The 21,841-nt window shown below is 39.8% G+C and overlaps 1 protein-coding gene across 7 annotated transcripts in view; it reads left to right on the top strand.

Moving 5' to 3' along the window:
* The window catches only part of NFATC3 (nuclear factor of activated T cells 3), a 121,172-nt gene that overhangs the window by 96,969 nt on the left and 2,362 nt on the right, over positions 1–21,841 (top strand). For 3 of the 7 annotated variants that reach the window (XR_010408060.1, XM_054511287.2, XM_045890864.3), the window contains one exon: positions 13,000–13,103. The exons of the other annotated variants lie outside the window; for them this stretch is intronic. Coding sequence is in view for 2 of the 3 variants with exons in the window: in XM_054511287.2 (XP_054367262.1) it covers positions 13,000–13,100 (101 nt within the window). In the remaining variant the exon portion in view is untranslated. Of the gene's footprint in view, positions 1–12,999; positions 13,104–21,841 lie in introns of those variants that run through there. 7 annotated transcript variants of the gene reach the window in all.

Here is a 21,841-nt window from a genome sequence, read left to right as displayed (position 1 = left end):
AATCTAATCCTTCATGTAATAGCCCTTCACATTTGTGAAATCTTGATTTCTTTCGCAGTCTTAAAAGCACTCCAGCAACTTCACCTGTCCCTCACCCTCACCAACCTCTGCTTGACCCTGGTGTTTTAGTTCCTTTTTGTAGTGCAGTATGTAGAAGGGAGCACACTATAGCCAGCTAGAGTGGATTGGAACTGTTACATTCCTTGTTCAGAAGGCTTTATTTTATCAATACAGTCTGAGGTCAGGGGATTTTCTTAGCTCCATCTTACTGTTGATTTAGTGAGTCATAAGGACTGCTAAATCACATCCTTTCTCTCCCCACTCCCTACCCCTTGGGTTTTTGCGTATGTTGTTTTTGAAACCCAACACTAAACTTTATAATTATCCTTGTTCAGTTTCATTGAGGCGATTTTGGCCCCTCATGTTAACCTTCCAAGCTCAGAAGAGTCTTTTTCAGTGTTGTGTGGCTCCCTCCCCAAGGCATATTTTTTAGAGGAATAACAACAGCAGAATACTGATTTTTACCAAGTGATATTTTCTTTTAAGAAATCCTCTTGGGGGGCGCCTGGGTGGCTCAGTCGTTAAGCGTCTGCCTTCGGCTCAGGTCATGATCCCAGGGTCCTGGGATCGAGCCCCGCATCAGGCTCCCTGCTCCGCGGGAAGCCTGCTTCTCCCTCTCCCACTCCCCCTGCTTGTGTTCCCTCTCTTGTTGTGTCTCTCTGTGTCAAATAAATAAATAAAATCTTAAAAAAAAAAAAAAAAAAAAAGAAGTCCTCTTGGGGGTCGCCTGGGTGGCTCAGTCGGTTAAGGGTCTGCCTTTGGCTCAGGATCCTGGGATTGAGCCCCGCATCTGGCTCCCTCAGGAAGGAGCCTGCTTCTCCCTCTGCCCCTCCGCCCTGCTCGTGCTTGTGGTCTCTCACTCTCTCTCTATTTAAAAAAAAAAAAGGAAGTCCTCCTGAAAGGCTATACTACTACTTATTCATCCAGTTAGGGCATTGTTCAAAATTCTTTTGCTACTTCTTTTTTCTTTGTTACCTAGATGTACCACTACATCCCTGCTTAAAAAGTGTGCTGTCTGGGGCGCCTGGGTGGCTTGGTCGTTAAGTGTCTGCCTTCGGCTCAGGTCATGATCCCAGGGTCCTGGGATCGAGCCCCGCATCAGGCTCTCTGCTCAGCGGGAAGGGAAGCCTGCTTCTCCCTCTCCTACTCCCCCTGCTTGTGTTCCAGCTCTCTCTGTGTCTCTCTCTGTCAAATAACTAATAAAATCTTTAAAAAAAAAATTTTGGGGGGGGCGCCTGGGTGGCTTAGATGGTTAAGCGTCTGCCTTTGGCTCCGGTCATGATCTCCGGGTCCTGAGATCGAGTCCCGCATCGGGCTCCCTGCTCCTCGGGAGCCTGCTTCTCCCTCTGCCTCTCTGTCTCTCATGAATAAATAAATAAAATCTTTAAAAAAAAATTAAAAAAAATAAAAATTTTTTTTAAATGTGCTGTCTACATCTCTAAAATTATCAATGAGTTTTTACTTGTGTTACAATTTGTATTCCTGGAGCTGCAATTTTTCCTAAAATTTCCTGTGCATTATAGTGTGTATGTCCCAGTTTGGACCAAATGATACACATTAAAATGGTACAGAAATATAGAAATTGTCACAGCTGTGTTTTAAGCATTTTAATTAAGATTATAGTATTGTTAAACTAGACTGCCTTTGACCGTTAAATATATGCCCATTTAATTTGTGACTGAGCTGAATCCAGTTACAGCTTTCCATTAGAATCCCTCAATTCCCACTTGTCCTCTTTTGTTCACAAACTAACAGAGCTGCAGCTGCAGCCTTTCAGTAGAGAAGAGGGTACATGTTAAATATAGCCTGGCCTGCTTCTGTGGTGAAAACTGACACGGCTGCTTGCAGGCTCTGTGCAGTAACATGCTGATCCTGAATGTAGGGCAATTACTAATTCGACTGTAAACAGGGACTCTAGACATGACCTCAGACGCTGCGTTCTGCATATAAGTAACAAGCAGAAGTGCCTACTTTGAAGTAGCAAGGGAGTGATAAAATGAAAGATTGAGGATGGGGAAAGTAGGAGGCTGGTGTGGAGGAGCAGAGATTGTGTTTTATTCTACCTGTTGGATATTAGTTTCACTGGTGTTTATTATATTTAAATAAAACGAAATAAAGCGGGCGCCTGGGTGGCTCAGTTGGTTAAGCGACTGCCTTCGGCTCGGGTCATGATCCTGGAGTCCCTGGATCGAGTCCCGCATCGGGCTCCCTGCTCGGCAGGGAGCCTGCTTCTGCCTCTGACCCTCCCCCCTCTCATGTGCTCTCTCTTTCTCACTCTGTCTCAAATAAATAAATAAAATCTTTAAAAATAAATAAATAAATAAATAAATAAATAAATAAATAAATAAAAACGAAATAAAGCCATGTATAGCCAGTGGTGAGAATGGGTCACAACTGAGGTATTTAATGACTTTGGGGTCAAAAAATGGAGGAAAGCAGATAGTATTGAACTTTCTCCTTTAACTGGGACTTTGGGTAGCTCATGAATCCTCTTCTGGGAAGCATACATGTCATGTCCAGCATCAAACATATTTATGAGAAAAACTCCAGAGGCGGGAAATTCCCATAAATAATGCCCATATAGGCTTTGAATAGTAGTTCATGCAGAACAGACCATGATGGAGATTCAGGACCTTAGACATAGCGACTCTTGGGTATATGATAAGAAAGTTTAATTTTCAAATCCAGTGAAGGAACTGTAAGCATTTGAAAAAATCTTTTATTATATCAAGTGTGTCTGCGTATCTCCACAGACACAAATTAATTGTACTCCATTCGAACAAAAATTTTTGAGTCAACTTGATACTGAAATTTATACATAAACTAAGAAAAACTCAAGAGAGGCTACCACTAAATAACTGGCATATATATCATAGCATATCAGAAGTCTTCAAAAGAAGTTCACTTCAAGAAGTATATTTAAAAATAATGAATTACGGTTACTATTCTTTTTTTTTTTTTTTAAAGATTTTATTTATTTGACAGAGAGAGATACAGCAAGAGAGGGAACACAAGCAGCGGGAGTGGGAGAGGGAGAAGCAGGCTTCCCGCTGAGCAGGGAGCCCAATGCGGGGCTCGATCCCAGGACCCTGGGACCATGACCTGAGCCGAAGGCAGACGCCCAACGACTGAGCCACCCAGGTGCCCCTATGGTTACTATTCTTGATAATATAGCATTTTTTGAGCTCTGTGCTAGCCATTTTGCTAGTATAGCAGTAGCTCATTAGTTCTTCCCAACAATCTGTGAAAAGTGAATTATTAGTTTTATTTTTTGGAGGTGTGGCTCAGAAAACTTAACTACTTTGCCAGTGTTATATGGCCGTAAACATTGGGACTGGCATTTGAATCGAGTCTGCCTGAAATTTAGATTGTCTCCAGTGTTTAGTGGTTTCTGAAATAGCTATAATTGATTACTTTATATAATCTCACCTCTGTAAACATAATAAACATAGTAACTGTCTTGTGTCTGCCATGCATAAGGTACAAAGCCAGTGTCTAAAGATGTATTCAATTTTAAAAATTTATATCTTGTTTTTGAGTTCCTTTGGAGGTGGGTCATTCACAAAGACAAAAATATTTTAAGTGAGAGATACATAATTTTAGGCTCACCAGTTCAGCTTTTATGGTTTCATGGTAATTGGTAATTGTCTGGCTTTGTGTGACAAGGTTACCTCTAGCCATGGATCTTAGCTTTTGATAAATCGTAGATTGAATATACTCAAACAATTTTTTTCTGTTTGAAGATGTCTGACTTTTTTTTTTTTTTTTTTTTTTTGACATTACCTACCATTAGCCTGTCTGTCTGGGCAGGAGGAAAAGTATCAAACTCTTAAGTTCTGGTGGAAGATAGGGTATGGTTGAAAGTGATGGGTACAGACATTCTAGCTTTACATATACAAGAATTGAAACAAAGTAAGTCCCTTATCATCATATTGTGTATTTAAAAGCATCCGTAAATGGTTTTATGTAGAATGGGAATTTTAAAATTTAATTATATTTGTGTTTCTGAAGATAAGCATTGGTTTTTGGAAAAGTCACACATTCATGTGTTAAAAATGCTAAAGGTAACACAGTACATAGTGAAAATTCTCTCTCCTAGGTACATAATTGTCCTCTGTACCGACAGTTGGAATTACCAGGTTCTTGGCTGTCACTTCAAGGGTATTTTATACATTTATAAGCAACTGTGTACATTTTTTCCTTATTTTTACTAGTATAGTATATATACTATTAATGCATATTGCTTTTCCCACATATTCAGTCTTGGAAATTTTTCAGTACTGTAACATAAAAACTTAATTGGAAGATATTTTTAATGGAATAATCCATAAAATATTCCATGATATAGCTGTACCTTTATCTATTTAATAAGTACAATAAATAACTGTACAAATGTGATTTCCTTTCTTTTTATAGACACCCGTGTATGTATGTATATATAAATGCCTAGAAGTGAGAATGCTAGACCACTATTTTGAGAAAGATTGCCAGATGTCTTTCATAAAAATTATACCAATTTACATTGCCACTGGCATTGTGATAGGGTATCTATTTCTCCCATACCTTCCCCAACACATTCTGCTGTCAAACTTCTTATTTGCCAGTGAAATAAGTGGAAAATAGCTTCTCAGTATAATTTTAGTTTACATTTCACTTAAGAGTAAAGTTGTGTACCTTTTTACATGCTTAAGAGAAAATCTTTGTCGCAAATCAGTCATCTCTGTTGGTATTTATTTACTTTTCTGTTAGATTATTGATCCTTTCTTATTGATTTATAGAATATAAAAGCCCTTTATGTGTTAAGTTCCTTAGCTCATTGAGCTGTGAGTTAACAAAAATTTTCCCCAATGTAACATGAATTCTTTCCATGAAGAATTTTTTTTGCATTTATATAACTTATTTTTTTAAGATTTATTAATTTATTTTAGAGAGAGAGAGAAAGAATGCATGTAAGCAGGGAAGGGAGAGAGAGAAGAGTCCCAAGCAGACTCCCCACTGAGAACAGACCCAACACGGGGCTCAGTCCGACCCCAACATGGGCCTCAATCCGACCCCAAGATCAAGACCTGACCCGAAACCAAGAGTTGGATGCCTGACTGACTGAGCTATCTAGGCGCCCCTACATTTATATAACTTCTGAATCATTTGTTTTGCCTTTCATAGCTTCTGTGATTTTTTAAATCTTTAATTGATCCGGAATTTATTTTGGTGGAATGTATGAGGAATTGATCCAGTATTACTTTTTTTCAGATGGCTACCCAGTTGTCCAAACATTTATTAAACAATTGTTTTTCCATTTGATTTAAAATGCCAACTTTATCTAATACTTAACTTCCCTGTATATTTGGATCTCCCTCTGGACTTTGTCACAATAGAAAATGTTTAATTTTAAATCTTTAACCTTGCATTAGAAATTCAGTAGTGTGAGTGAAACAACACATAATTTTGTTGGCAGCTTCTTTGTAATGTGATCAGTGATTTTTACAGTTTAACACCGATTTATATAATATGAATTGTTGCATACATAAAGTTTATAAGTTGATAACATTAATTTAACTATTGTTTGCCCACATTATGAATTAAACTGTATTCATTTGTTTTTTCAAACAGCATTTATCAAGTACTTATTATATGCTAAGTACTATTATTATAGGCCCTCAGTGAATAAAACAGATCCTTACCATCACAGTGCTTGCATTCTAGCGGGAAGAGACAGACAATAAACAATAGACACAATAATTAAGTAAATCATAAAATATGTTGGGAGTGCTATGAAAACAGAAAAAGAGCAAGCAAGGTAAAGAATATTTGGAGTGTTGTGAAGGGTAAAGTGGGGAGAAAATTGCAGTTTTGAGTAGAGCAATCAGAACAATCTAAAAGTAAGCCTTATTGATGAGGAAACATTTGATCAAAAACTTGAAGATGAGGAAGTTACCAGTGTGAATACCTGTGGGAAGAGTATTCCAGGCAAAAGTGACAGCCAGAGGAAAGACCCTAAGGTGGAAGCGTGCCTGGTTTTATTAAAGAGGAAAGGCAGTAAGGCCAGTGTGGCTGGAACAAGAGGGATCTAGGGGGAAAGTAGGAGGAGGTGGCGTCAAGGAGGTAACGGCAAACCGTAACATGTAGGGCAACAGTTCTCAAACGTTTGGGTTTCAAGACTCCTTTATAATCTGAAGAGTTATAGAGGGTTACCAATCTGGCTTATATCTATCAGTATTTATTGTATGAGAAGCTAAAACAGAGCTTTTAAAAACCAGAAGACACAGGCACACATTCCAGTACAGCAGTGAAGTCATCACGTACCATGTAGATCCACTGGAAAACTCCCCTGTAGATTCATGAGAGAATGATAGTGACAAGGGCAAAAAACATTTTAGGATTATTGTTGTTATGACAATTGCAGACACTTTTTTTTTTTTTTTAAGATTTTATTTATTTGCGAGAGAGAGAATGAGAGACAGAAAGCAGGAGAGGGGAGGGTCAGAGGGAGAAGCAGACTCCCCGCCGAGCAGGGAGCCTGATGCGGGACTCGATCCCGGGACCCTGGGATCATGACCTGAGCCGAAGGCAGTCGCTTAACCAACTGAGCCACCCAGGCGCCCCAATTGCAGACACTCTTAAAAGTTCTCCGGAAAAAATCCTCATGTCCCTGATCATACTTTAAGAACTGCTATGTAGAATCTTACAGCCCTTGTAAGGTTTTGATCAGATGAGTCATGATCTGATGTAGGTTTTAGCTGGGCTGCTCTGGCTCTTGGTTAGAAAAAGGACGGTAGGGAAGCAAGGGCAGAAACCGGGAGACCAGGTAAGATGCTATTATAGTAACCCAGGCCAGAAATGATTTAGACTAGGTGGTAGCAGTATAGGAGCTTTGAAATGGTCTGATTTCGGATGTATTTTATTTTATTTTATTTATTTATTTATTTATTTATTTATTTTAAAGATTTTTATTTATTTATCTGAGACAGAATGAGAGAGACAGAGAGCACATGAGAGGAGGGAGGGTCAGAGGGAGAAGCAGTCTCCCTGCAGAGCAGGGAGCCCGATATGGGACCTGATCCCGGGACAACAGGATCATGACCTGAGCTGAAGGCAGTTGCTTAACCAACTGAGCCACCTAGGCGCCCTGATTTGGGATGTATTTTAAAGGTAGAGCCAATAGCATTTCCTGACAGATTCCATGTAAGGTGTGAGAGAAAGAAGTTAAAATTGGCACCAATGTGGGCGCCTGGGTGGCTCAGTTGGTTAAGCGACTGCCTTCGGCTCAGGTCATGATCCTGGAGTCCCGGGATCGAGTCCCACATCGGGCTCCCTGCTCGGCAGGGAGTCTGCTTCTCCCTCTGACCCTCCCCCCTCTCATGCTCTCTGTCTCTCATTCTCTCTCTCGCAAATAAATAAAAATCCAAAAAAAAAAAAATTGGCACCAATGTTTTTTGGTTTCTTTCCTGAGAAACTAGGAAGATGGAGTTGCCATCAGCTAAGATGGGGAAGGTTATGGATGGAGTAGGTTTTGGAGAAAGGTCAGGTGTTCAGTTTTGCATGTGTTGCGTTTAAGATATTTGTTGAACATTCAAGTAAACATATCAAGTAGTCATTTGGATGAATGAGTCTAGAGTTTGGAAGTGAGTTGTAGACTGAAGATAGACATTTGAGAGTTGTTGGCATGCATATGCTATTTTTTTTTTTTAAGATTTTATTTATTCATTTGACAGAATGAAACAGAGAGGGAATACAAGCAGGGGGAGTGGGAGACGGAGAAGCAGGCTTCCCTCTGAGCAGGGAGCCCGATGCGGGGCTCGATCCCAGGACCCTGGGATCATGGCCTGAGCCGAAGGCAGACGCTTAACGACTGAGCCACCCAGGCGCCCCTGCATATGCTAGTTAAAGCCAGGACAGGGGCGCCTGGGTGGCTCAGTCAATTAAGCCTCTGTCTTTGGCTCAGGTCATGATCCCAGGGTCCTGGGATCGAGCCCCGCATCGGGCTCCCTGCTCAGTGGGGAGCCTGCATCTCCCTCTCCTCCCCACTTGTGCTCTCTGTTGCTTTCTCTGTTGCTATCTCTGTCTCTCTCAAATAAATAAATAAAATCTAAATAAATAAATAAATAATAAATAAAGCCGTGACACTAGATGAGGGCAGTAAATGATCAGTTAATTGTACTGCCTTTATCAATTTCAGTAATAATTGCATTTCTCTACAGTGTTGCAGAGTGCATGCCTGCACATACATTTCAGGAGACTCTACCTTCTTTGAGTAAAGAAATAAACAGATTCACACAGATTAAATGACTTCCCTTGGGTCACCAGTATTTTAAGTGATGAAACTAGGGTTCCAAAGCCTTTATTTTCATCTGCCCACCAGGTCTTTGCCTTGTCTGTATAAACCAGAAATGTCTGTGTTTATTGATTAGGTGGCTAAAGAAAGCAGCTTGGTCAGGTAGAGAGGCAGCTTGGACAGGTGGGGAAATTTTGCTTTCCTTTCCACAAACATACCTCAGGATCTGTAAATATTTAATTTGTTAAAACTTTGAGATAAAAGGAACAGATTTTGTGTTGCAGATTTTAAAAATTTTAAGAGGGATTTACAAGTATCTGTCAGGTCTTGCCTGTGCTTTTAGTGTTATATTTAAATCATTCCCTAATCCAAGGTCATGAAGATTTGGCCTATGTTTTCTTCTTCTAAGAGTTGTAAGGACGCCTGGGTGGCTCAGTCGTTTAAGCATCTGCCTTCAACTCAGGTCATGATCCCAGGGTCCTGGGATCGTCCCACATCGGGCTTCTTCCTTGGCGGGGAGCCTGCTTCTCCCTCTGCCTGTCTCCCTGCTTGTGTGCTCTCTCCCTTTCTCTCTCTCGCTCTCTCTCTCTGTGACAAATAAATAAAATCTTTTTTTAAAAAAGTTTTACAATTTTAGCTCTTTTGGGGTGCCTGGGTGGCTCAGTCAGTTAAATGTCTGCCTTCGGCTCAGGTTATGATCCCAGGGTCCTGGGATCGAGCCCCGCATCAGGCTCTCTGCTCAGTGGGGAGCCTGCTTCTCCTCTCCCTCTGCCTGCCGCTTTGCCTACTTGTGCTCTCTCTCTCTATCAAATAAATAAAATCTTAAAAAAAAATTAGTTCTTTTGTTTAAGTCTCTAATCCATTTTGAGTTAACTTTGTATGTGGTCTGAAGTGGGAGTCCAGCTTCCATTCTTTTGCATGTGGATATCCAGCTTTCCCTGTACTGTTTGTTAAAAAGACTGCTTTTTCCCCCATGTAATGGTCTTAGAACCCTTGTTTGAAAGTGAATTGGCCATATATTGTGAGGGTTTGTTTCTGGGCTCTCTGTTCGGGTCCTTTGGTCTGTGTGTCTGTCCCTATGCCAGCATCACACTGTTTTGATTACTGTAACTTTGTAATAAGTTTTGAATTTGGGAAATGTGACTCTTCTGTCTTTGTTCTTGTTTTCAAAACTGTTTCTGGCTCTTCATGGTCTTTTGAGATTCCATATGAATTTCAGGATTGGTTTTTCTATTTCAGTAAAAATGCTGTCGGGATTTTGCTAGGAATTGCATTGAGTCTCTACATTGCTTTGGATAGTATTACCATCTTAACAATATTAAGTGTCCCAATCCATGAACATGAGATGTTTTCCATTTATTTAGAAACCTTAATTTCTTTCAACAGTGTTTCGTTTTCAGTGTACAAATCTTATGCTTCCTTGTCTAATTCCTAAATATTTTATTCTTTTTGATGCTATTGTAAATGGTGTTGATTTTTAAATTTCCTTCTTGGGTTGTTCATTGAACGTATATAGAATACAACTGGGGGCACCTGGGTGACGCATTCAGTTAGGCGTTGGACTCTTGGTTTTAGCTCAGTTGGTGATCTCAGGTTCGTGGGATCGAGCCCCGCATCAGGTTCCGTGCTCATCACAGAATCTGTGTCGGACTCTTTCTCTCCCTCTGCCCCTCCCTCTTATTCTCTCTTTCTCTCTCAAATAAATAAATTCTTAAAAAAAAAAAAAAAGAATACAACTGAATACTGTGTGTTGATTTTTTTTTTTTTTTTAAGATTTTATTTGAGAGAGAGGGGGACAAGCACACTCCACACTGAGCACAGAGCTTGATGCCAGGCTCCATCCCATGACCCCGAGATCACAACCTGAGCAGAAACCAAGAGTCGGATGCTCAACCAACCCAGCCACCTAGGCGCCCCTGTGTGTTGATATCTTATAACTGCTGACTTAATTTATTAGTGCTAACATTTTTTGTATGTCAGTTCTTTCAAGCTTTCTGTGTATAAGATCATCTATGAACAGAGATAATTTTACTTCTTCCCTTACAATTTGGATGCCTTTTATCTCCTTAGCCTAATTGCTTTGGTTAGAAATTCCAGGATCATGTTGAATTGAAGTGGCAAGAGTGGACATCCTTGTCATGTTTTTGATCTTAGAGGGGAAGCTTTCAGTCTTTCACCATTGAGTATGATGTGGGTTTTTCATATATGGCCTTTATCATGTTAAGGAAATTTCCTTCTATTCCTAGTTTATTGGGTATTTATGAAAGTGAATTGAATTTTGTCACATGCTGCTTCTGCATCAATAGAGATAATTGTGTAGTGGTTTATCCTTCATTCTAATAATGTGTAGTAAATTACATTCATTGCTTTTCATATGCTGAGCCATCTTTGCATTCTGGGAATAAATCTCACTTGGCCATGATACATACTTTTAGTATACTGCAGAATTTACTTTGCTAGTATTTGTTGAGGATTTTTGCATCTATATTCACAGGGGATATTGTGTAGTTTTCTTTTCTTGTAGTGTCTTTGACTGGCTTTGGTATCAATAATGCTGGCCTTAGAATGAGTTAAGAAATATTCCCTCCTCTTTAATCTTTTCGAAGAGTTTAAGAAAGGATTGGTATTGGGGCGCTTAGGTGGCTCAGTTGATTAAGCTTCTGACTTGATCTCAGCTCAGGTCTTGATCTCAGGGTTGTGCTAGGCCCTGCATGGGTCTCCGATGGGAGTCAGCTTCAAATTCTCTCTCCCTCTGCCACTCCCCCACCCCACATGTTCCTGCTTTCTCTCTCAATAAATAAATCTTAAGGAAGGAAGGAAAGAAAAGAAAAGAAAAAGAAAGAAAGAATTGGTGTTAATTCTTCAAATGTTTTGTCACAGTTTTTGTGAAAGGAATAAATGAATCAGGTCTTTTTTGAAGCTGTCAGCAGGTTTCAAGGAACTAGAAAGGTGTCTTGAGGCCTGCACATTTCCATAAGCACCACATGAAATTACCATTGTATGAATCAACTCAAAAGTCACTAGGGTCTGCTGGCCTCTTAGCTTTGTTCCTGGGCTTCTTTCTTCTTATTTATGTGCTGATGTATCTAGAATCACATGGTCTATATCTTCATGTCTGTTTTGGAGATTGGGCATCCTCAGAAAGACTTTTGACTATGTATATTCAGTCTCTGAAATACTTCACATCCAGTGTAATCCTTAAATCTAACTCTTTGAGAACTTGGTGAGTGATCTCAAATTTAGTAATAAAGAAGCTTAAGGCAGAAAAATTTTGCCTGTAAGCACAAAGGATCTCTGGCTTTTGTGTTTTGTTTTGTTTTGACCCCTTATTGAGGCTGCATTTTGCACAGATTGGTTCCTCCTTTGTTTTACCTCCTTTATCAGCCTAAGACAAGGGCATTAATTATTGTTCACAGAGACTATATACAGAGTCTTCTGTGCTAAGATAAAATAAGCATTCTTCTAGAATCTAAAAAGTTAGGTCCTTTTCTTTGAGGTTGAATAAGCAATGGCCAAAAATAATTCCTTATAGGCCAAAGGAGGCTTTGCATCGTTATGTTTGGGCTCTCTAACTAGGTGTCTGAATGTGTCATCCATTATCACAAAACTGACCAGTGGTGACTCTTGAATACAGTGACTTTCAAACATTTTTGATAGCTTCCTACAATAAGAAGTTTTATAGCATGACTTAGTACATAACAAAAATGTATATACAACTAACATGAAGGTCTCAGAGGCCAATTCTTAACCTTTATTAAAGAAAATGCAACCTGCTATCTTCTGTTTTGTATATTTCTTCTTAAAAAGAAGCTGTTCTCAACTTGCTGGATTGATTTCATAACCTGCTAATAAATGTGGGCTTTAGGGACGCCTGAGTGGCTCAGTCAGTTAAGCGTCTGCCTTCGGTTCAGGTCATGATCCCAGGGTCCTGGGATTAAGTCCCACATTGGGCTCCTTGCTCAGTGAGGAGCCTGCTTCTCTCTCTGCCGCTCCCCCTGCTTGTGTTCTGTCTCTGACAAATAAAATCTTAAAAAAAAAAAAAATATGGGCTTTAATTTAAAGAATATTCCTCCACGACCCTCAAATTTACCTGTGCATATCTTTTTCTGGGCTCGTACACTTCAGGCATTTTGATTCTGTGGTTTGAAGTAGAACCCAGGAGTTACTGTTTTTATTAAGTGCCCAGATAATTCTGATATAGCCGTAGACAAGTATTTGGGAACTACTAATAGATCCAGTCTAATAAAAACTATTTTGTTTGAAACTAAATCTGTTATATAAAATTGCTGACCCCAGGGTGCCTGGCTGGCTCAGTCGGTAGAGCATGTGACTCTTGATCGTGGGGTCATGAGTTCAAGCCCCACATTGGGGGTCGAGTTTACTTTAAAAAAATAAGTAAATAAAAATAAAATTGCTGAAACGATCATTGTGACTTTTTAATATTGCCCTTTTAATTTTAGGAAATAAATTAGCCATTACCTAAACTCTCTGGACTCCAGTATTCATATTATTTAATAAAATGTGGGGAGCCATTTTATGTAGTGATTGACAGGTAAAGGACGGTTAAATTCCTCTTGATTATAGAAAAAACAGGCTGGGCATGTAGTAGATTTAAGTTACTCTCTGGTTTGTTCCATTCAGTAGTGATGTTGTCTTCTTTGACACAGACCAGTTTATGTCTGACTTGGAACACCAGCCATCAGGTTCAGCAGAGAAATGGCCTAATCACAGTGAGCTCTCATGTCCAGCTCCTTTCTGGAGAATCTAGAGGGTGAGTGTTGATTGAAATGTGTCATTGTTTTTATACTCAAGTCTGGTATTTGCATGCAGTGGCTGGATTTGCATGTGCTACAGAGGATGGGGGTATACATGGGCAATCTTCTTGATAAGTCCACCCATTATCTTTGGAGCTGCACGTTGACTACAAGACTCTGCTTTTTAAATCTAACCACATCCAGGTTCTTACACTAGTGCTTATAAATTTAATCTGGGTTTGAATGGAAGGCAAGTGTTTAACTGAATTTATTTATTTATTTATTTATTTATTTATTTATTTATTTTTAAAGATTTTTATTTATTTATTTGACAGAGAGAGACACAGCGAGAGAGGGAACACAAGCAGGGGGAGTGGGAGAGGGAGAAGCAGGCTTCCTGAGGAGCAGGGAGCCCAATGCAGGGCTCGATCCCAGGACCCCGGGATCATGACCTGAGGTGAAGGCAGTCGCTCAACCAACTGAGCCACCCAGGCGCCCTAACTGAATTTATTAAAGCAGAGAGGCCCATCTGTAAGAATTCTATGGCTTGGGGGAAAAAAAAAGGATACTGTGGGTTGGGTCCTGAGTAAAACTGGTTACCAGTCAGGTGTATAAGCCTACTGATTTCTGGTCATGTACTCTAAGTTTTGATGTGAGGCAGGATGAAACGGAAATAAAGCAGGAAATTTTATCTATTTGCCAGACGCAACCTGGATCATGAGCCTGCCTTGTGGGCCCCTGTTTGCACTCCTGATAGTTCTTCTGGGATTCCATTTAGAAAGAATCCATAGAAATGAAGTCTGTGTGAGGGAGGGGCTGGGCCTCAGGCCTCTCTACCTCACCAGCCCACCAGGAACATAGCTCTCCCTTGCTGTCACACAGCTCCTTTCTTCAAAGACTCTGAAAGTTACTTGAGAACATATGTGATTCTAAATATACAAATTATATATTGTAAATATACAAATTATATTGTATATTATATATATAAATTAAAAATACACAAATTGTAATTCTTGAAATGTCATTTGAATTTAATTTTAATGAATTTAGATTTGGAAGGAGACTACCCAAATCTTTATATTTAGGATACTGAAGCCTCATCAGACAAGGCTGCAAAACACTGCCTTCTCCCAGAAGCTGAGCCCACCCTGGTCTCACATCATTCTTGTCTCTAGTCATGAGAGGAATAAAAATGGCAACTAAATGCTTACATCTCTAAGGAGAGTTATAACCTGAAGGTTTTTTTTCTTTTTATATTGAAGTATAATTGACATACAATATCCTGTTAAGTTTCAGATGTGCATCACAGTAATTTGATATTTTTATATATTACAAAATGATCCCCATGATAAGGCTGGTTACCATCTGTCACCATATAAAGTTATTACAGTATCATTGACAATATTTCCTCTGCTTACATTACAACCTCATGACTTACCTATTTTTAAAGCTGGAAATTTGTATCTCTCAATCCCCTTTACCTATTTTGACCACCCCCCAAACCTTCCTACCTATAACCAGAAAGATTTAAATGGATTTCCTCATATTATGGTTGAGAAGATCACCTGAAGAAAGATTAAGTAAATCACCTTAGTTCTATCACAGCTGAACCAAAATTAAAGTTTTATCTCTTCTAGAGTATATCCCATTGCTCTTCCCATGTATGAAGCAACGAGTAAGTTGGTCACTAGTGATCTTGGTAAGAACTGTTTCTTTGGAATGAAGGAATCAGTGTATGACTAAGGAGTGAACAGGAGGTAAGAACAGAAACATGAAATAGCAGGCAGTGTATATAACTCCTTTAAGATACTAAACAGTGAAAGAAAAAATTAGATATAGAGGGCTGTGTGGGTTCTAGGATTTTTATTTGTTTGCTTGCTTGTTTAAGGTAGAGAGCCTTAGCCATACTTAGTAATGATGAGAAAGGTCCAGGAGGGTAGGTGGGTAGATTGACTGAAGAGCTGGAAGGAGTGAAGAAGACTTTGGAGCAAGTCTTGAAGAGGCGAATATATAGGATCCATAGCACAGGTGCTGGAATGAGTCATATGGATTTATGGTTCTGGAGCTCAGGTTGGATCCCTGGAGGTAGTGGATTTGGGAGTCAACGGTATATAGAAATGGACAAGATTATCCAGAGAAAATGTACAATATACAAAAAAAAGGGGGGGAGAAGGAAGGAATCTACTTATCTTTTTTTTTTTTTAAGATTTTATTTATTTATTTGACAGAGAGAGACAGCAAGAGCGGGAACACAAGCAGGGGGAGTGGGAGAGGGAGAAGCAGGCTTCCCGCTGAGCAGGGAGCCCGATGCGGGGCTTGATCCCAGGACCCTGGGATCATGACCTGAGCCAAAGGCAGACGCTTAACCGACTGAGCCACCCAGGCGTCCCTGGATTCACATTTCTTTTTTTTTTTTTTAAAGATTTTCTTTATTTATTTGACAGAGACACAGTGAGAGAGGGAACACAAGCAGGGGGAGTGGGAGAGGGAGAAGCAGGCTTCCCGCTGAGCAGGGAGCCCGATGTGGGGCTCGATCCCAAGACCCTGGGATCACGACCCGAGCCAAAGCCAAATGCCCAACGACTGAGCCACCCAGGTGCCCCTACTTAGAATCTTAAAATTCTTCTGAATCCAGCATCTTAACACAAAATAAAAAGAAGTGGGTTTTGGTTTTTATTTTTTCACACTTCAGTTTTTGCTGATACAAAAGGATACATGCTGATACTTGAATAGACTTTTAGGTACCTGTGTACTGTTTACTCAGCTGGAGATTTAATGTTTGTCTTTGAAGAATGTTTTGAGTTACAACCTTTTCTAGAGGAAAGATCTGTATGACACTGAGTTTAGTATCACACACATAAGAGATTTCTTAGAAAGAACCCTTAATAATAAGACTGATTCCTCTGTCAGGTGTGGTTTTAGAAAAAGTCATAATTTTCCTTTACTAGTAGTAAAGCTGCTGTTAAAAAGTGAAAGATATCTTCTAATCTTTGTGCAAATATTTTCACTTTGTCCTGTGGTTGAAAGCTGTTTAATGTTTAGGGTGAAATTTAAAATGACTTAGTTAAAAACTTGGCACGATAGAGCTCAAGCTGGTTATCTTGATTCTTGCTTAAAATACTTAAATATTCTTTCTGTATTACCTTTATGGTGATGAGTTTTATTTTTGTTAATAAATAAATAATAAGGGGCACCTGGATGGCTCAGTCGGTTAAGCGGCTGCCTTCGGCCCAGGACCCTGGGATCAAGCCCTGCGTTGGGCTCCCTGCTCAGCAGAGAGCCTACTACTTCTCCCTCTCGCTCTGCCTGACGCTCTGCCTACTTGTGCTTTCTATCAAATAAGTAAATAAAATCTTTAAAAATAAATAAATAAATAAAAATCTCTCTAATGGAGATCCAAAATACAATGGCTTAACCACATTGGAAGTTTCTCTCACACTTCATGGTAATTCACAGATCAGGATTCCTTTTATTTCATTTTTTCTCTGTTTCCTTAGTTATTATCAAAGCAGAGTTACCACTTTGACTTGAGCCTTGGCCCAAAGCAAGAGGTATTGGGGAAGGAAAGGAAGAGGTTATCGAGCCTGGGATGAGGAAGATACACATATCACTTCTGTTCATATTTCACTGGAAGAAAAATTATATGGCCTACAAAGGGGAAGCTGGGAAATGTAGTTTATAGCTAAGTGGCTGTGTGAGTAGTTAAATTCAATTACTTAAGAATGAATTAGGACAGGGCGCCTGAGTGGCTCAGTTGGTTAAGCAACTGCCTTCGGCTCAGGTCATGATCCTGGAGTCCTGGGATCGAGTCCCACGTCGGGCTCCCTGTTCAGCAGAGAGTCTGCCTCTCTCTCTTACCCTCCCCCCTCTCATGCTCTCTATCTCATTCTCTCTCTCAAATAAATAAACAAAATCTTAAAAAAAAAATGTTAAAAAAAAAGAATGAATTAGGACATAAAAAAATTAAAAAATAAAAAAAAGAATGAATTGGGGCAGTTAGCAGTCTACCATACTTTCTGAATTTTCAGGAACTTTTTTTTTGTCTTTAGTTTGAGAAGGTATGTTAATAAATGCAAATTAATTCTGCCAACTCATGCCATAAATAGGTGAATTCAGCTATTTAATGTATGTAGTTTTTTGGGGTTTTTTAAAGATTTTATTTATTTATTTGACAGAGAGATAGCGAGAGCAGGAACACAAGCAGGAGGAGTGGGAGAGGGAGAAGCAGGCTTCCCGCCGAGCAGGGAGCCTGATGTGTGGGGCTCGATCCCAGGATCCTGGGATCATGACCTGAGCCGAAGGCAGATGCTTAACAACTGAGCCCAGACACTCCTAATGTATGTAGTTTAGATGGTGTTCTTACAACTTATCAAAACATAAAAGTATATCTTAGCAAAACTGTGTTAAAGAATAATAAACCATAAATACTAGATTTCTCATCCATTTAAACTCATTCCTTTACTTCCAGATTTCTCTTGTTTTTTCAGTGGAATTCAGAAAATAATTGCAGCCTTCATTTTATAAAAAATAATATCTCCATAAAATTTTCACCAGAGAATGGATTATATACCTTTAAACTTGGGGTACAGGGAAGGGAAGAAAAGGTGAATTTGCCAAACCTGGATGAATGTTCCTTGAAGCTTCAAAATGAAATAACATACATACATCGTCTAATTATACCCAGAAATCCTTTACAAAAATGCTCAAGATGCTCAGATGCTAGTTAGAAAGGCCCTTTGGGCTTTTGTGTATATGACTAATTCTGTCTACCTCAGGGGCAATGTCCTGGGTTACTCTGCCCCTGTCCACCTGGTGGTGAGATTCCATCCCATACCATGCTTGTCCGCTCTAGTCCGAAACCTTCACATTGGAGATGGCTCCCAATAAGAGACCTGTTGTTCCTCAAACACCTCTTTCGTATGTATAGAAATAGCATCCCAGTGGACTGGTAATTTGGACAGCAACTTTGGGATAAAAAAACTTGTTCTTACAGCAAGCACTACTGACTCTTGTGGTGGCGCAGGTGATCCAGGTGCTGGGTGGCGGGAGTCAACGGCAGCTGTCCCAAGTGGGCCAAATGCTGTGACCTACATAACCTGTCAGCACAGGTGTTAAGGGCTGTTGACTCTTGTTCTAGGATTTGAGTTCACTTTACTCTTTAAAGGAGGGAAATGATAAAATTGCATAGTAGGGGTATAAACTCTTTCTGCTCTTAAATTGATGAAAAAAAGTAATAAAGCCATCTCACATACTTTCTGGACTAGGGCTTAAATGAATAAATTCATGCATATATGTTCAAAAGAAAGTTGAAAATGAAATTGCAAGCAGTTAGTATTTTTAAGAAATAACAATGTCAAATCACTAAGGTTTTTTTGTTTTTGTTTTTTAATATTTTATTTATTTATTTGACAGAGAGAGACAGTGAGAGGGGGAACACAAGCAGAGGGAGTGGGAGAGAGAGAAGCAGGCTCCCCGCCGAGCAGGGAGCCAGATGCGGGGCTCGATCCCAGGACCCTGGGATCACGACCTGAGCCGAAGGCAGACGCTTAACGACTGAGCTACTCAGGAGCCCCATTAAGGTTTTTTTAATCACTAAGTTGTACACCTGACATTAATGTAAATATGTGTCAGCTATACTTAAAAAACTAAACTAAACTGGGGCACCTGGGTGGCTCAGTCCGTTGAGCATCTGTCTTCGGCTCAGGTCATGATCCTAGGATCCTGGGATCGAGTCCCGCATTGGGCTCCCTACTCAGCAGGGAGCCTGCTTCTCCCTCTCCCTGCTGCTTCCCCTGCTTGTACTCTCTCTGTCAAATAAATAAATAAAATCTTAAGAGAAAAAAAAAAAACAGGGGCGCCTGGGTAGCTGAGTCGGTTCAGCGGCTGCCTTCGGTTCAGGTCATGATCCCAGGGTCCTGGGATTGAGTCCCGCATCGGGCTCCTTGCTCAGCAGGGGCTTGCTTCTCCCCTGCCTGCTGTTCCCCCTGCTTGTGCTTGCTCTCTGTTTCTCTCGCTTTCTCTGTGTCAAGTAAATAAATAAAATCTTTAAAAGAAAAACAAGAAGTATAGTTGGTAAGTGGGTGGATAATGCTGGATATATACCCTCATCCTCAAGAAAATGTAAGCACTGACTTCCTCATAAAGACACAATACGTCATGTGGTTTTTTATGATGATAAAACACCATTTTAATCACCTTGTAGATTTAAAACTTGAGCAGTGAGATAATTTAAGAAGACATGTTGCATGGCAGCTTGGAACATTTCTGAAGTTACCGTCCTTGGAGGTGATAAGTGTTGGGGAAAGATGATTCTCTGCTGGTACTTGCTTCTGTATTTGACTTGCCACTGCTGGGAGACCTGTCTAAAATAGACACTGTCAAAATCAAAATCAGATGTCATGATGGGGTGCCTGGGTGGCTCAGTCGTTAAGCGTCTGCCTTCAGCTTAGGTCATGATCCCAGGGTCCTGGGATCGAGCCCCGTATCGGGCTACCTGCTTGGTGAGCCTGCTTCTCCCTCTCCCTCTGCCTGCCACTTCCCCTGCTTGTGCTCTCTCTGTCAAATAAAATCTTTTTTAAAAAAATCAGATGTCATGCATTAGTCTTAATAACATTGTCTGGGCCCCTTCCTACCACACCACCTAGTGAACTTTCAGTATATTAGTTCCCAGTAGTTTCTAAGTAATTGTATTGAATTAGGATCCATTTATTCAGTCATCAGAAATTGATGTTTCCTCATTAGTAAGGTACCTTGCTTGCCCTTCAGGAGCTTGCAAGCTATTTGAGAGACAAATGATAATGACCCCTACCAGTAATTTGATGTGCTGAGTTACGTGAGAGGCCACGTGCAAGATCATGGGCCATCCTTGTGCTCCGTCTTAGCATGAGACTAGCCTATAGGCCTAAACATGGAGTCCACACTGAAAACACTGTTCCTTGCTTGTTATGTGGCTTGGAATAACAGGTGCCTTTTCTATTTTTGTCCCTTTTATATTGTCTCTTTCCTGTTTCCCTCTCCTTACTCTCACCATACTCCTCTCTCCCAGCCATCACCACATTTGTCCAGGTCTTTCACATTTTCTTTGTCTAAATGATTTATTTCCCTGTTTCTCTTCCCTTGGCCTCCAAGAAGTGACAGGTGTTTGGAAACTGATTCCACCATTTACTAAGCAAATTATGTGACCTGCCAAAGCCTCAGTTAACTGATCTATAAAGTGGGTTAGTAGTTACCTTAAAATGTTGTGAAGATTGAAATAAAATACAAAATTTCAGTTGTAAACTCTCATAGATGCTCAGTATTTGTGAAGTGAATGTTAGTTCCCTTCTTACAGCCATATGACTTTGAAGAATTTTTTAAATTACCTAAACTATAAAAAGAGTAGATGTTAATACTTGAAGATTTTTGAAGTGATTTTGTCTCCTTTGCTCTATGATCACATCACATTCTAAGTATAAAAATTTTTTGTCTTGGCCTCTTCATTTATTACAGCTGTGCTGAGATATAATTCATTACTATAAAATTCACCCTTGAAAATATACCATTCAGTGGTTTTAGTATGTTCACAGAATTGTGCAACTATCACAACTATCTAATTTTAGAAAATTTTCATTACTCCAAAAAGAAACCCCCATACCCGTTAGCAGTCCCTCCCTATTCCTTCCTCACCATAACTCCTCGTAACCACCTATCTATGTTCTGTCTGTGTGGTTAGCCTGTTCTGGCCATTTTATATAAATGGAATCAAACAATATATGATCTTTTGTGTCCGGTTTCTTTCACTTAGCATGTTTTCAGGGTTCACCCATGTTGTAGCATGTATTAGAACTTCATTCCTTCTTGTGGCAGAATAATGTTCCACTGTATAGATAGCCTGCATTTCGTTTATCCACTCATCACTTGGTTACCAACATCTGGGTTGTTTCCACTTTGGGCCTATTATGAATAATGTTGCTGTGAACTTGTATTCGAGTACAAGTTTTTACGTGGACATATGTTTCAGTTCTTTTGAGTATATGCCTAGGAGTATAATCTTTAGTTGATAAAAGAATTTTCATTTCAAAGCAGAGAATTCTCATCATGAGAGAACTAAAGGTTCTTACTGAGGGAATTTGGGGTTGTTGGTTTTTTTTTTTTTTTTAAGATTTTATTTATTTGAGAGAGAGAGACGAAGATCGCAATAGCATGAGGGAGATGAGCGAGCACAAACAGGGAGGAAAGGGAGAAGCAGGCTCCCTGCTGACCCTGGGATCATGACCTGAGCCGAAGGCAGCTTAACCTACTAAGCCATCCAGGCACTCCTGGGATATTGTTTTCTATACTGGTTCCTTAATATTGAAGTTTTTTGTTCCTTGAAGTGCTTGGCTTGTCATAGAAACCAACAAAAAAAGCAAGTCTTTTCTGACAGGATGAGAACAAATGCCCCTAGCATAATAAAAGATGCTTGTATTAGCATAAGGTAACAAAATAACTGGCAAATCCTCCTTTATTCTTACCGAAACAATTTATTCTATTCGCATTCACTTTACAAAGTACACTGCAGGAATCAGAAGGAGAAAACCCTCCTAAAAGGATGCAAATTAAGGAAAAGTTAGATTAACATGAACTCATTTCATATGTATCCTATCTTCTCCAGAGCATAAGCTTTTAGAGTGAGGGTAAGAACGTTTCCTGTTCTCTGAGCTATCTCCCTTCCCAAACAAAACTGAACTGAAAGGGAAGAGGAGGGGTCTGGAATGATGTCTCCATTCAGTTTAGG

Source organism: Mirounga angustirostris, unplaced genomic scaffold, assembly GCF_029215605.1.
Source record: "Mirounga angustirostris isolate CCGP_5_RB_7025 unplaced genomic scaffold, mMirAng1.0.hap1 SCAF_16, whole genome shotgun sequence".
NCBI classification, from domain to species: Eukaryota; Metazoa; Chordata; class Mammalia; order Carnivora; family Phocidae; genus Mirounga; species Mirounga angustirostris.
Note: the sequence above shows the minus strand (reverse complement) of the source record. Positions and strands in the feature narration are given on the sequence as shown.